Genomic DNA, 16074 nt, shown 5'->3' with positions numbered 1-16074 from the left:
TGTTGAATTTTAGAAGTTATTGAATTGGTTTTTATTAATGAGTTTAAGTCTTCCGCATTACTTTCTGTTGATATTAAATTGAAATGTTAGGGTTTAGATTGGTTGGTTCGCTCACATAGGAGGGTAAGTGTGGGTGCCAGTCGCGGCTCGGTTTTGGGTCGTGACAATAAGGGGATTATATTAAAGAGTAGTACACTATAACTCATGTTCAATTTTATTTTTTAATGAATTAAAATTCGACCTATGAATGTTATAGTTTTTTCAGAATAACTTTGTGATAATGTATTACTATATTTTTATAATAAATTTTTGCTTATTTGCTAAGATTCCTTAAAAAAGTAAGGTAATTTTGATAGTTTATATTTTTTTTAAATGTCTATAAACAAAAAATACAACTTAAATTTTGATTCTATATCCAAGCAATATTTTAATTTCTTTTCATATTTTTATATTATAATTTCATCTCACATGACCCTCAGAGAAAATAGTTTGGAAGTGCCAAAATCTTCTTCCTTTAATTGATGAAGATTCCATGTTTCATTTTAAAAAATAGAGATTGTTGTCCAAATGTGAGACACTTGCTCATCTCATCTCTAAGTTATCTCTCTTGCCAACCACCCTTTCTCAATCATGTTTTTTTTACTCCATGCATCATCTAAACGTGCTCAAACATTAATAGATAATCAATCTATTTTCACTTGTATCATAAAAAAATAAAAAATAAAAAGAATTGTATTTACTTGAACTCTTTCTAGAAGCTTTATTCAAGAAAAATATTTACTAGATTAATCTATTACAGCATGTCAATTATCAATTATTGTGTATCATTGATATTTATATGCAATTATTTAATAATTGACCAAATTGTATAAAGGTTTACATAGTTAGCACATATTTTTTAGGCGTTTCTTTTTAATTGTCATGTATTATATATTAAAAATATTTATTCCAAAATAATTGTTAATTAAATAATAGAAAGAATTACTAATTTTTTAGTATTAATGGTTTTAAAATTAAGAGGAAAATAAATATTAAAGAATTGATAAAGAGATGTAGTAACTCCTAACTAACATTTTCTTAAGAATGGTACAAAATCTTATCATGATAATTAAAAAGGAATTGCGTGTTTGTAACTTATAATATTTTAAATTACATGATACTCTTGAAACTTGAAAATTCATCCCCTTCCTTATATTTTACTCAATCCATTTCATAATAGTTATCTATTTTTTTACACATTTCTTATGAAATCATAGTAAAAAACATAATTAAATGACGGTAACTTTCATGATACATATTATTTGTGTGTTATTCATTAAAATCAATATCAAAATTAAAAATAGAGGAACTTTATTTTGAAACTTTACATTATTTATACTTGAGAAATATGGATATATTTAATCCTCCTCGGGTGTATTTTTTTTTTCAAATGACTAATTTAAATTTATCATTTTTTTGTAACTATGGAAATTTTATTATGTGAGAACTCAAGCTCAAGTAACAAAAGAAACAAACAATCACGGGATAAACTCCCGGTTATAAGTGAAGTTTATTATTTTGATGGTCAAATTTATTTTAATTTCACTAATTTCCTTATAAAATTTATCATAGATGGCCCATTCTTTTTAAAATACAAATATTAAATTACAATATAGCTGAAAAAATAATTTTAAGTTATAACATCGCCACAAAAACATAGTTTTGAATTATTTTTTTCTTGACACCAATGAAGGAAAGAAAAACATAAAATAAGAATAAGAAACTCAAATAATGATAATCAAAGAAGTCAAACAATTACTTATGTATGAAAAATTAAAATATACCTTAAATTTTGCTAGAAGGATCATATATATCCCTACATTTTTTTTAAAAAAAAAATAAAAGTCAAAAAAATATATTTTAAACTATTTTTTTCACGTCTGTTATATATGAGCTCATTTTGTAAAGGTATGGATATATCTGAGTTGTTTGTATAATGACAAAGGTACATATGAGATATTTTCATAACGCAGGGTATATCAACTCTAAATGACAAAATTAAAGAATATATCAGACTTTAAATGACAAAAATGATTTAAGGGAAAATAGAAAAAATATAAATAATTTCATCTTGTTTTACTAATTAAAAAATAATTTGGACCATATAATTTAAATAACTCAAATCAAGTTATATGAGACAGAAAAACTTTATTTTTCAAAACCGAAATCTTATTTCAAACTTGCAGTAAAAAGAGTGTATTAACTCAAAACCTCATATACCCGTGTCTCATAAAAATATCCTTGGTAAAAGTTGTACAAACTATAGTAGATTCCCACATGGTACTAATAAAATACTGTATACTATAGTCTAATTATTAAATAAGCTTTTTATCCTTGACCATAGTGAGAGAAAAAGAAAAAGAAAAAGAGAGGGTCAACCCTAGTTTCAATTTTTCATTAATTAAAACATGGTTGTAAAATATGCAATAAATTAAGAATGGTTCATTTAAATAATTCTATTTATAATTCATAGTTTATCCCCCACTACTTCATATTCATATACAAAAAAAAAAAAGCTCTGTCCTCTCTCTTAATTTTTGAGATTTCATATCATCAACTTAATAAATGGGGAGAAAATGTTCACACTGTGGTATAACAGGTCACAATTCAAGAACTTGCAAAACTCATAAAGATGGAAAATTAATTTATGATGGTATGATGAAACTTTTTGGTGTGAAACTTGAAGTACCTTGTTCATGGATGAAGAAGAGTTTTAGTGTTGATTGCCTTTCGAATTCGTCGAAAACTTCATCCTCAATGGCTGCATCTAATTTTAGTTATTGTGATATCTCAAATGGTTATCTTTCTGATGTTGGAAGAGCTTCATATAAGAAAAAAGGTTAGTGTTATTTTATAATTACCTACTATGTAATATGTTTTATTTTATTTCCTTGTTTAATTTACTTCAAATATTTCATTATAATTCATCTAGAGTCTAGACACCAACTATTTTAATTAAATCTCAGAAAGCTTATAGAGTTTGGATCTTGGGGTTGGTCTATATACTATTTTTATCTCTAGATGAACAACTTTATGAAACTTTTGTAAAGATTTCTCCTTTTCTTTTTCTTTTTCTTTTTTTTTTAGGGAAATATGGATTTAATTTATGAGAAATTTCTTTTATGTAATTATTTTATTACTTGATCTTCTTTCACGAGTTTCAATTACTTTTGATATATTTCTGTTTTATTATAAGAAAAAACTTGTGAGTATAAGGAATTGCAACTGGAAATATATATCACTTTCTAGAAATATAAAATTAGCTATGAAATTTATCGTAAACTAAGCTTAATTGAATTTTTTTATAATCCTTCGCTAAATAACTCCTAGCTAATTGAATTTTTTTTATAATCCTAAGCTAGTTCGTAGCTAAATTAGATTAGCATAACTTTTTGTGGTTTAGCTATAAATCTTCTGTCATTAGTATATAGATCTGATGTTTAGGTATTTCTTTTTCTTTTTTCTTTTTAATTTTCATCCGGTATTCAGAACCCGCATTGAAATTCCGAGAGAGGAATACATAATTCCTAACATGTTAATGTTTTTTTCTTCTAAATCAAAAGTCAATTGAAGAAATTGATTTCTATTAACTAATAATTATTATTTCAAATATTATTTTTTTATCCTTGATTTTAATGTTCTTCGACAAAGAAAATGGTAAGTAAAGGCCACTCTCAATTAAAAAACCATAGTTGTGTACTGTTATTAGTTAGAGTTGCAACTTGGTTATGTGGCTTCTTTCTTCAATTGAAGTTTATATGAACAAAACAAGTAATACCAGCACTAGTAAAATGATAAATAAATACTATATAATAATGAGTACTAAATCATATTATTATATTAAAGGAAATACTATCAAGTGACACGTGATAAATTGCTGATTGTTTATTTAAAAAAAATGCCAAATGATCTAGTGGGAATCGTGCTTGGCTCCTCAAGTAATATATTTTAGAAGATATAAAAAAGAATTGTCATACTCATTAATGTAGTTCATCGAATAATACTTTCTTCCTTTCTATTTATACGTTACTATTTCATATTTCACGTCTCTAAAGAAACTAGATAAGTTTGCTATTTTATCTTTATTTAGTATTTTTTTGAAGACAAGTTTTCAATAATTAATTCATTATGATCAATTGAACTGTGACCAATGAACATGAATTAATAATTTAATTTTCCAATATTGATCGAATTCATAATTTCAAGGCTAATAATTCTCAAGGATAAAATAGAAAGAATAATATTATTTATGTATTGATTTTGTAAAATGAAAAATACGATTAGTAAGGTCGACATGTAAATAAAAATAATAGAATATTAGTTGTATCCCAATATTCTCTTAAACTTTAAATAATTCATCTATTATGAAGTATTGAAAAAGCTAGCTCCAACGATCCACTATTATGGATCATTAGAGTTCCCTTATAGGTGATATGATTGAATAAATATCTTTTGTAAACTGTTTTTAAAGAAATAGTAAGTATGTGTATTAAGTTCTCTTGATTTCTTACTTTTCAAATTATTATGATTGAATTATTCCAAGTAATATATTAATTTTTTGGAAATTTGGTTTAGGAGTTGCATGGACAGAGGAAGAACACAGGATATTTCTTGTTGGATTGGAAAAACTTGGTAAAGGAGACTGGAGAGGCATTTCTAGCAACTTTGTCACCACAAGGACACCAACGCAAGTCGCCAGTCATGCTCAAAAGTATTTTCTTCGACAAAATTCTCTTTGTAAAAAGAAACGTCGAAGGAGTCTCTTTGACAAGGTACTTAATATATCTTCTTTTATCATGCCTAAAATTTATTTTTCAAGTATGACCATCAAAATGTTTGCTGAAGATAGTGTGAATTATTACTTTTGTTTCTGAACCATGACTAGTTCTTAAAATATACACCCAGGCTTGGCTAAATGAACTTAAAATATCTCTCATCTGTCACATGACATAGCAAGTGATTTCAACCTTATTTGTGTGTGATATGACGACGAGCAAAACATGTTAGTTCGTTAGATGCACAAATGAGGGGCATTTTTAAGTTCAGTTAGTCGAGCCTCGGGTGTTTTCAGTATTAAACGCAGTTTAAAGACAAAAGTAATAATTCACATCAAATTTAAATGTGTATTTTCACTAAATCTCTCTTAATTTAGTCAAAGTTTTTGGATTCAAATTCTAAAGATACTTCTTGCATAGAAACTCTTCACCTTTATATATCATATTCAAACATAAAATCAAATAAATCAGACTACTAAATTTCAGGTTGGTGACTAGAGAAAACTTTGATTTTGAATAATTCCACTTTTCATATTTTATAAATTAAACAACTCTAATTTTCTATTAATCTATAGTTTCCTATATTCTTTTTTATATTTGCCTCTCTTTTGAATTCAACTAGCTAGTAATTACCACTTCTTTTTTTACTCTTTTGTAATTATAACCTAATATATATATATCTACCAGGTTGGCATGGATAAATCAACTATGTTGCTATTTGATAAAATGGTTATCAAGACAAATATTTCATGTGACAAGTCACACACACAGCCAGAGGATACAAATATTTCCATGATAAATTTCACTACAACTTCATCAAGCAAAGATTCAAAGTCAAGTAGTCAACAATTTTCCAACAATTTTACATTTATTAATTCAACAACTTTTACAAGTCATGATATTTCAGTTCAAGATTCACCACTGCCAGACCTTGAGCTCACACTTGCTGTTCCAACAACAAAAAGTACTGCTCTTCTTGCTGGAACTACAATTACTGTTGTTTGAGTTAAAACAATTAAAAAGATTCTGCTTATATTTACTATATACTATAACAAGTGTAGGAAATTAATTAAACTAAGTAGATGTCTATAAAAATAATCATTTATTAATATGGGCTGCCAGCATCATTCACCCTTGGTCCCCTCATAAATACATTTTTTCTATTCCATTTTAAAAAATTTTAATGTTTCATCAGTGATGAAAGACATGAATAAAGTTCCATAAACAATTGTAATGATTTGTCTAAGGTTAATGTTTTACTGTACTTTTCATGTTAGATTACATCATATCCTACTAAGCATAATATCACTTACTATTTTTTTTGTTTTTTTTTTCAATTTTAGATGTCCACATTTTTTGTGTATGTCAAGCTTATGACTAATTTCTAACACCATTAGTAGGGCTCTTACGTAGTAATAATGTTCCTTAAATCAAAATGAACCTCCATATGAGGACTTAAAAAGCAATATTTCCTCAGTTTCTGTTTATATGTCGTCCTTATTAAAAATAGATGTTCCTTGATATTTGTCAAATCACAAAATCAATGCATATATGATCGATACCGTTCTTCCCATTTTACCCTTGAGAGTTGTTAGTCTTGAATAGGGGCGTAGCTAGGTGTCCATTTCGTCAGAAAATTAGACACGCATATACAAGTAAAATGATAAAATAACATATTTTGGACTCTCTTGACACAACAATACGATGTAGCCTAATGGTTTCAGTCTTTCAGGGGCCTTAAAAGAGCAAAGACACGCAAACTTAAAGTATTCGTGTGTTTGAATCTCAATTATATAAATAACAACGGAGTGAGTATATATATTGTTCTTCCTAAAATGAACGTAATCTTTAAGATGCAATATAATATAATGCTTGCTGATGTATTGTGGTCAAATTATTATTAGAGTCCTGTAGTGTCTTTGTTGGAGTAGATAGGAAGTCTACTAAACTTTAAAAAACGACTCAATGTGATCTCATTGGCCTGCAAGTCCAGATATTTAAGCTTTTTCTCTTTGAAAGAGATCCCAATTCTAGCAACATCTTTAATTTATTTATTCGAGCCATCATCATTAGACTGTGAGCTTAATATATATATATGTAAAATAATTAGGAGGGGGACATGGAGACGTTGCCTGTACTTTAAATAAAAGAAAAAATGACATGACATTTCTTATATATAGTTATTAGGAGTTTATTAGTTACACTGGGAACTGATCCGTTTAGTTAGTTAGACTAGGTACTAATCTATTAATCTTAACTTAGAGGAACTAAACATGTTATAATATAGGGACATGTGACATTTCAAATATATATATACATGAACAACTCAAGGAGGGCTTGTATGTATCAAGTGATATGAAAACTGGAATTTAAGAGAGGCCAGGGCATCAAGTTAAAATTTGAAGCTTGTAGCATGCATGAATAACTATATATAACCGGAGAAGAATCAATTCAAGCACCTCGTCATTAACGGCAACCTTGAGAGCCTGAGGGGACTGTCATTCCAAGTGAAATAAAACTCCAATTTGTTTGTTCATGCATAGGCTTAATTCTAAAACCTCCAATGTAAATCAGCATAACTTCTGATGCAACATTTACATGTTGATGAAGATATACTCTTTTAAAATCAGGCCCCATATGTAAGGGCTAAGGCCACTTGAAATTATTACTGTCACACTTCCAATTAGCTTTTATTCTAAGGTTCTTCCCAATCTTCAAAATAACATTAGCTATGATGTACTGAGTATGATTTCGTGCTTGCAAGAAAGTGTGCAAGTGGTTGAATTTATCATCAATCAGCCAGGCTTTTCACTTTCATCACAACACCATCAATTATGGAACTGATGCAACTATTTTCGTATTTTCAGTGCCCAAAATGCCACCCACAACACTAAAATATTTGATATTAATTGTCAATTATGGATATAGAGAATCAAATTTTAAAGAAATGAGTCGCTTTGAAGAACCAACAAACCGACTTCAGTGTGAATAGCGAGAAAATCGTTGTGTTCTGTTTTTTTTTTTTTTTGAATCTCAGAAATACACAAATTTCAAACCACCAATCAGTTTTTGCAGAAAAGAGGCGCAGATAGAGTTTTCAATATGCTTTCTATAATAGCTTGTTTTATGATATTTTCCCTATTTCTTTTACCCTATTCCTATAAGAATATATAATACATTGTTTACTAAAACCTTTCTTAATTCACAAAAAAAAAAAAAAAGATGGATTGAATGAATACATACAAAATTAGTCGAGAAGAAAACAATAAATGACAAAGTAAACCTTAGAAAAACAGAGTGGCTACCAGCTTAGTTACATCATTCTTCTGAATTACATGGAAAATATGCTGGAAAGAAAACAATGTGAAGTCAACATAATATGTACTCACAGAAGTTCAAACAATAACAAGAAAACTGCATTTTACCCTCTACTAAATTAGTAGATAATTCCAAAGAGAAAAAATATGAATAAAAGAAGCAGAGATCACCTCTGCATAATATATCCGTGCATCTAATCAAATGTGAGAACAGTAGCTTTCAACAACTTTGTTTTGTTGGCAAATGCAACCACTACATCTAAAGACTCTCATTTCTAAATACATCTGACACTTCACCCGTATAAGATTAATACAGCTCTAGTAGCTAGGATAACCAGGAGGTAAATGCACTTGATTATAGTGTTGAAAATGGAAGATTGCAAATGATCTGCACTTACCATGCAAACTTGAGTATTGAACAATTGTGACATAATTTCGTCAAACTTAAATATCACAGCATCAATACTTTTTCCCCAAAAGCTACTTACTAACCGGTATAACTACCATTCAGTGCAAATGGAATGGTAGTTAACTACCATAATAAGCTACAAGGAAGCAAACCTCACTAGTTTCTGATTTTCCTTTTTGCCGTTTATATTGGTTGGTTTCTGGCGTGAGCTAACTACCATATTAAGCTAATAGGTGAAGCAAAGAACAACATCATTTTCACAAAACAACAAATTAAGGTATCACATTTTTATACAGTTGACCTCATATCATAAAAATATGAACTGTTACATTGTGGAACGTAAATGAAATTAGAGTGAGAATTCATATAGTAGTTACAATTACATCATATACCAAAATTACTTTACATTTATAAGGAACAAATATGAAAGAATCAAGAAACTTTGAAAACTATCTATTACCTTAGGTGAACGGTGATTCGACTTGTTAGCTGTGTTTGCAGTTAGACTACCTCTGTATCCAGGTTTGTCCCCCTTTGGAGGCATGTATAGCTTTTGCCTTTCTCTATTTTGGTCAAGATATATAACAAGAAAAACATATCAAGTCCCTTGCATTAGGAAGAGGCAAGAAATAGTAGAGTCCACAACCTTTGTAGCACCACTCAGGCTGTGAACTAGGATACAACTCCAAGCAAAATAGGTCATCTAGACCTTGCTCACAAATTTAACCTTCGTGAATCAGATCCTTGGATACCAGTGCAATCCTTTGTTTAGCACTATCAGATCGGAAATTGTCACTTTTGAATCCAAACTGCAAATGAACAAGTCCAAGAGAACATTTAATAAAATGAGATACTCATGAGCCTAAACTAGTGCAAATGCCAAATCTTTGTCCTCGTGGTATGACCACCAAGAGAGTAATTACCTCACTTGGACTATCAGGTGGGAACCACCTAAGCAGCACACCAAGATGAACTACACCAGGTATAAGCTTGAAAAGCAATGGCGTAGTCACCTGCCAAAAGATTTGTCATAATTCAGCTAGAAAGCAGAACTAAGGACAGACTGTGCATAGAAAATAATTTGTTCTTCATATGCAATCACGGAGATGCTTTCATTTAAGAGGGTACTTCTATTTTGATATATCTCTTGCCTGCACGTGCTCCCACCGGCACACGAAACACTGATAGGGGAAGGAGTGTGTTTGTGCATGTTTGTTGCAAAAACCGAAGTTATATTTTTTAATACAGTATTCATAAAAATTTCCAAAAATAATTTTTTGCGAAAATCTGAAAAAAAACTTTTGAATTTGAAGAAGTGCTAGTAGCTATTTTCACACATATCCGTCTGCTCAAAAATCTTTTAAAAAGTTAAAACTATTCAAACACATTTTCAACTTACACAAGCTTCTTTTTAAAGCTTTTTTAAAAAATGTAGTCCAAATGGCTCCTAAGTTAATTTAAATGGCTATAAAAGGATGCATGGAGTATCCTGGCAAAATGTTAATTTCCCCTAGCTAAATGCACCTTGGATGTATAAGCATTATCTCTCTGTAATTGGTACTGAGAGACTGAAAATAAGCCTTCACCAATAACAAGTAACTCAATCTCCAAACATAGAAGTAAATAAGTGAAAGAAAAGAGAGGACATGTGTTCTATATGGGTCTTCATAGTCAAAGATAACGATATTGTGAGAAATATATGAGAATATTATTGAATTGTGTATCTAAATTTTACATTGAGACCCTATTTATAGACACTACATTGGAACCCTTTTCCGACTAGGATTCCTATTCTTATTCCTATTCCTATTCTAAGTAGTAAATACTTATTTCTATTCTAACACTCCCCCTCAAGCTGGTGCATACAAATCATATGTACCTTGCTTGTTACAAATGTAATTAATACGAGGACTATGAGGGACTTGGTGAAGATATCTGCAAGTTGATCATTTGACTTCATGAATTTTGTAACGATATCTCCAGAGAGTATTTTTTCTCCGACAAAGTGACAGTCAATCTCAATGTGCTTAGTCCTTTCATGAAACACTGGATTTGATGCGATATGAAGAGTCGCTTGATTATCACATACGAGTTCCATCTGATCAATTTTGCCAATTTTTAGTTCTCCCAGTAACTGTTTGATCCAAACTAGCTCACAAGTTGCTGTCGCCATTGCTCGATATTCTGATTCCGCACTAGATCGAGCAACCACATTCTGTTTCTTACAATTCCACGACACCAAATTACCTCCTACTAAAACACAATATCCGGATGCCAAACGTCTGTCAGAGGGTGATCCTGCCCAATCAGCGTCTGTATATCCAATGATATGCTCATTACCTTAATCCTCAAAGAGTAGTCCTTTCCCAGGAGCTGACTTTATATATCGCAGAATACGAACCACTGCTTCCCAATGACTTTGACAAGGGGAAGTCATAAACTGACTTACAACACCCACAAGAAAAGAGATATCAGGTCTAGTCACTGTGAGATAATTCAACTTTCCAACGAGCCGTCTACACCTTTCAGGATTACTAAGTGGCTTCCCTTGTCCTGGAAGGAGTTTAACATTGGGATCCATAGGAGTGTCAATAGGTCTACATCCATCATTCCTGTCTCCTCAAGAATGTCTAAGGCATACTTGCGTTGGGAAATAACTATACCTGAACTAGATTGAGCAACCTCAATGCCTAGAAAATACTTCAATCTGCCAAGGTCTTTAGTCTGGAAATGCTTAAAGAGATGTTGCTTCAAATCAGTGATAACATCTTAATCATTACCGGTGATAACAATATCATCAACACAAACAACCAAATAGATACATCGACTTTGTGCAAAATGCCGATAAAACATCGAGTGATCAGCTCCACTACGAGTCATGCCAAACTGTTGAAATACTATGTTGAACTTCCCAGACCAAGCTCGAGGAGATTGTTTCAGACCATAGAGTGACCTACGCAATCGACATACAAGGCTACTAGACTCCCCCTGAGCAACAAAACCAGGTGGTTGCTCCATATAGACTTCTTCCTCAAGATGACCATGTAGAAAAGCATTCTTAATGTCCAACTGATAAAGAGGCCAATGACGAACGACAACCATAGATAGGAAAAGGCGGACAGATGCTATTTTAGACACAGGAGCGGAAGTGTCAGTATAATCTAGCCCAAATATCTGAGTATACCATTGGCAACAAGGCGAGCCTTAAGCCGATCAACCTCACCGTTTGGGCCAATTTTGACCGCATAACCCAACGACAACCAACCGTAGATTTACGAAGGGAGACAAGCTCCCAAGTACCACTTTTATGCAAAGTAGACATCTCATCAACCATAGCTTGTCTCCATCCAAAATGAGAAAGTGCCTCACCTGTAGTTTTAGGGATGGAAATAGAGGACAAAGACGACACAAAGGCATAATGGGGTGATGATAGACGATGATAATTTAAGAAGGTATAATGTGGATTAGTATTTCGAGTGGATCGTATACCTTTTTGAAGTGCAAGTGGTTGGCTAGGAGGAGGCAAGTCCGCAGTAGGAGCAGGTCTGGCACATGACATGAATCATCTGGGACTAGGGCTGGACGTGGACGGCGATGATAAGTTAGTAGTGGTGGCACTACAGCCAGAGATATAAAAGTAACCGTAGATTCTTCAAAGGTTGGCACAGGTAAAACTTGAGGTATGGGTAAGACCATAGATACATAAGGATGATCAGAAGATGTATAATAAGGCTGAGACACAAAAAATGTAACATCAGCACACATAATATATCGATGAAGATCATGTGAATAACAACGATATCCTTTTTGAACCCTAGAGTAACCAAGAAAGACACATTTGAGGGCACGAGGAACTAATTTATCTTTCCCTGGGGCTAAATTATGAACAAAGCATGTGCTCCCAAAGACACGAGAGGGGATAGGATAGAGATGTGACTGAGGAAATAATATGGAATGTTGAACTTGATTTTGAATAGAAGAAGAGGGCATTCTGTTAATTAAATAACAAGATGAAAGGACTGCATCGCCCCAAAAACGCAGCGGTACATGGGATTCAATGAGGAGAGTGCGAGCAGTCTCTATGAGATGCTTATTCTTTCTTTCTGCGGCACCATTTTGTTGAGGAGTGTATGGACAAGATGTTTGGTGAATAATTCCGTGGTGAGACATAAATTCCTGAAACTGGGATGACAAGTATTCTAAGGCATTATCTTACGGAAAGTACGAATGGAAACACCAAATTGATTTTGTATTTCAGGAAAGAAACCTTTGAATATCGAAAATAACTCAGAACGATCTATCATTAAGAAAACCTACGTACATCTCGAATAATCATCAATAAAACTAACAAAATAACGAAATCCTAAGGTGGAACTGACTCTACTAGGACCCCAAATATCAGAATGAACTAATGAAAAAATAGACTCTGAACGACCCTCAGTACTACGTGAAAATGTAGCACGAATGTGTTTCCCTGTTCCAATCATCTGTCCTGTATTGCAATCCTAAATGAGAAAAAAATCATCAAAAAAAGTTATGGTACAATATAGGAATTTCGTCAAACGACTAACCGATGCTAGATTAAAAGGAAAACTACGGACATAAAGAACAGAGTCTAGTGTGACAGAAGATACGGGTTTGGCTTTTCCAATCCCTTTTGGTTTTGTTTGGATCCCATTGGCTAAAGTAATGGCCGGAAGAGATTGTGAATAAACAATATCATACAAAAGTGATTTATTACCAAATATATGATCAGAAGCCCCAGAGTCTATGACCCATGATCTAAGAGTGCTAAACTGTGACACACAAGTAAAAGAATTACCCGCAACAAAAACATGAGGTTGTGCAACCAAAGCTACTTGTGGAGACGTTTGTTTATTTGCACGATACCGAAGGAACTCTCTATATTCCTTAGAACACAAGATCATAACTGGGTGGTGGACCATGCAAAATATAACATATGTCACGAGTGTGTCCAGGTTTATGACAATGACTACACTTGGATCGAGGTTTTCCAAAATGTTCTCTCCCTCGTCTATTCTCCATAGACTAGTATGTACGCCGGAAACTGTCGAAAACTGTCAGAAGGGCTACACTAGTCTGAAAATATTGGAAGTTGCCCACAGTGGCCTGAAACTTCTGATTTCGCCTGAATCTTGGGGAAATGGCCCGAAAATCACCGGAACCCTAATTCCGATGATCGAATTTGGTCAGAAGCAGTATGGGCTGGGTCGGAATGGCTGGATGACCCCAACTGTCGAAAAAGTTCTCAAAAAAATATGGTCGGAAAAGCCCTCACGCGCCGGCCCGTGAGCCAGATCTCGCCGGAATCTACCACCTTTGATCGGCGCGTGAGAGCGCATGCGATGGTGTTTTCCGGTGGTTCTGGCTGGGGTTTGGTCGCGAAAGCTTTCCGAGCCTCGTGGTGATGTTGGTTTTCGCACAACACCCACAGAATAAAAAATTGATAAAATCAGTCTCAATCGTCACCGGAAATTGTCAGATATATGGTGACTTGTTTGTTCTCACCAATGCTCTGATACCATGTGAGAAATATATAAGAAAATGTTATTGAATTATGTATCTAAATTTTACATTGAGACCCTATTTATAGAAACTACATTGGAACCCTTTTCCGACTAGGATTCCTATTTCTATTCTTATTTCTATTCTTATTCTTATTCCTATTCTAAGTAGTAAATACTTATAAATACTTATTTATATTCTAGCAGATATAATTCTAAAATGAATAAGATTTGAAGGATCATTCAGAACTGAGACCCCTGAAGGTAATTAAAAAAGAAAGTTAGTAGCTCATACCAGACTGAGAGCTGTTGTCCCTAGAAGCAGCAGGTACAATTTACCCTGAAAGTTGTAATTGCACATTCATCCATCAAACTAATGAATTCTTATCAGATAGAAGTGCTAGGGAAGAGATAGGCAGGCTGAAATGATTTAATGCAGTGTGAGTTCCGTTTTTATCCTTTAGGAACTTTTAGAAGTGGGATAAGCAACTAGAAAATCCCGTCACATAGAAAACAGTAGTACCAATTACCTCAACTAGATGAAGATTAGAAGCACGACTGAGCAACACAAAAGCAAATTCTCCTATTTGTGCTAAAGACATTCCAACCTACAAAATGTCAATCTCCCTTTGTTAACAGAAGTTAGATACTTACACATAAAAAGCTAAAATTCAACACAGAAGTGGAGCCATACTAGCAGTGAAGTTTTGTTGTTGTAGCCAAAGGCCTTAACAACTGCAGAAGTCACAACAGTTTTCACAATGACCACTAATATCACTGATGCAAGTAGGATATCAACATGGTTCCAGAGGAAATGAACATGGATGAGCATCCCAATACTGGCAAGAAAAAGAGCTGCAAAGAAGTTGCGTATGGGTTCAACCTGCATCAAAAGAAACCTTAACCAAATGTATCCAGCAGAAAAAGGCAGAAACAGTTAAGTCTTCTCTCTGAACCAGATTGTAAACCAAATGTATCAAGCAGAGAAAGGAAGAAACAGTACAAGTCTTATCTCTGCACCAGATTTAAGACAATGAGTCGCTTTTTCTCTAGAGTACACCAATTACTTCCACACACACCAGAACTTTTACTTCTGTTAGATGAATACACACCAAACCTTTTACTCAAACTGAAAAGCTTAATCTTTAGATTATTACGTGGATAAGCAGAAATCCCCATTTTGGGTTACTTACCAACAAAACACATTCAAAAAGCTCAGAAACAGTCAGGCCATAAAAAGGGATATACTATGGACTCAGAATACAGAGTGCATTGCAAATTTAGAGGATAACTGTTGTGTCCGTAATGTCTCTTTATTTGTCAAAAGAAAAGCAATTATAGTAATCTCATTACTTTCTTAATGCAATTTCCATAACAAGGAAGATGAGAATCATTCTTAATCCCGTCGATTGTCCAAAACATGAATGAATGATATTATAACTAGTGAACTTATTAAGATCAGTCCTATTTCACCTCCAAAAGAACTACAATTGGTTATAAACTATGCATATGGATACAATCTTTTTGTAGTTTGATTCGTAAATGAAGTGAATCAAATTCTTACTCCACAATGACCTTTACTTTTACCAACATCAAATAAACAGAAGGTGCATCACATCACCTGATGAAAAATGAAACAAACTTGTTTTTTTAAAAATGGTGCAACAAAAAGGGTTTAAAATAAAATATTGATTACAATGTCTCTCAATATTTTTCTTAAACATTGGAGGGCTTTAAATAGCCAACTTACAACTAGTTTAACATTGTAACCAATCTTCAGAAACTGAATATTTCTCTATTGAGAATGTCTTGGGATATATAGGGGTGGCAAACGGTTGGATTGGATTGGATTTGCATGGGTTAAATATGGTTTGAGAAGAAATGGTTTGGATCACAATCCATCCAAATATAATATGGGCAAATATGGTCTGGGCAAAATGGTTCTAACCCATTTAAATAAATTTGCTTTTCAAAAACATAAATGTACCCCTCCCCACATACCCCCCCCC

At 32.6% G+C, this 16074-nt stretch overlaps 2 protein-coding genes across 2 annotated transcripts in view; one reads left to right on the top strand and one right to left on the bottom strand.

Moving 5' to 3' along the window:
* Positions 1-2534: 2534 nt before the first annotated feature.
* Positions 2535-5925, top strand: LOC107028690 (transcription factor MYBS3-like). Its single transcript, XM_015229856.2, has 3 exons — positions 2535-2878; positions 4615-4811; positions 5502-5925. Exons 1-3 carry the CDS (start codon positions 2605-2607, stop codon positions 5817-5819), a joined length of 789 nt encoding a protein of 262 aa, XP_015085342.1. The 5' UTR covers positions 2535-2604; the 3' UTR covers positions 5820-5925.
* A 2869-nt stretch (positions 5926-8794) lies between these two features.
* Positions 8795-16074, bottom strand: part of LOC107028689 (K(+) efflux antiporter 4) — a 20777-nt gene continuing 13497 nt past the window's right edge. Inside the window, exons 16-20 of the mRNA XM_015229855.2 lie at positions 14760-14948; positions 14596-14673; positions 14361-14405; positions 9464-9553; positions 8795-9349 (exon numbers count right to left, since the gene is read on the bottom strand). Coding sequence (XP_015085341.1) covers positions 9263-9349; positions 9464-9553; positions 14361-14405; positions 14596-14673; positions 14760-14948 — 489 coding nt within the window. The 3' untranslated portion in view covers positions 8795-9262. The remainder of the gene's footprint in view (positions 9350-9463; positions 9554-14360; positions 14406-14595; positions 14674-14759; positions 14949-16074) is intronic.

The sequence above is a fragment of the Solanum pennellii genome, chromosome 8, assembly GCF_001406875.1.
Source record: "Solanum pennellii chromosome 8, SPENNV200".
NCBI classification, from domain to species: domain Eukaryota; kingdom Viridiplantae; phylum Streptophyta; class Magnoliopsida; order Solanales; family Solanaceae; genus Solanum; species Solanum pennellii.
This window is presented reverse-complemented; position numbering and strand designations above follow the sequence as displayed.

Bases quoted from the DNA above. Each gene is read 5' to 3' on its own strand.
- LOC107028690 (XM_015229856.2), top strand. From the start codon at position 2,605: ATGGGGAGAAAATGTTCACACTGTGGTATAACAGGTCACAATTCAAGA. The intron at 2,879-4,614 runs GTTAGTGTTATT...AATTTGGTTTAG, and splicing joins AGCTTCATATAAGAAAAAAG to GAGTTGCATGGACAGAGGAA. The intron at 4,812-5,501 runs GTACTTAATATA...TATATCTACCAG, and splicing joins GAAGGAGTCTCTTTGACAAG to GTTGGCATGGATAAATCAAC.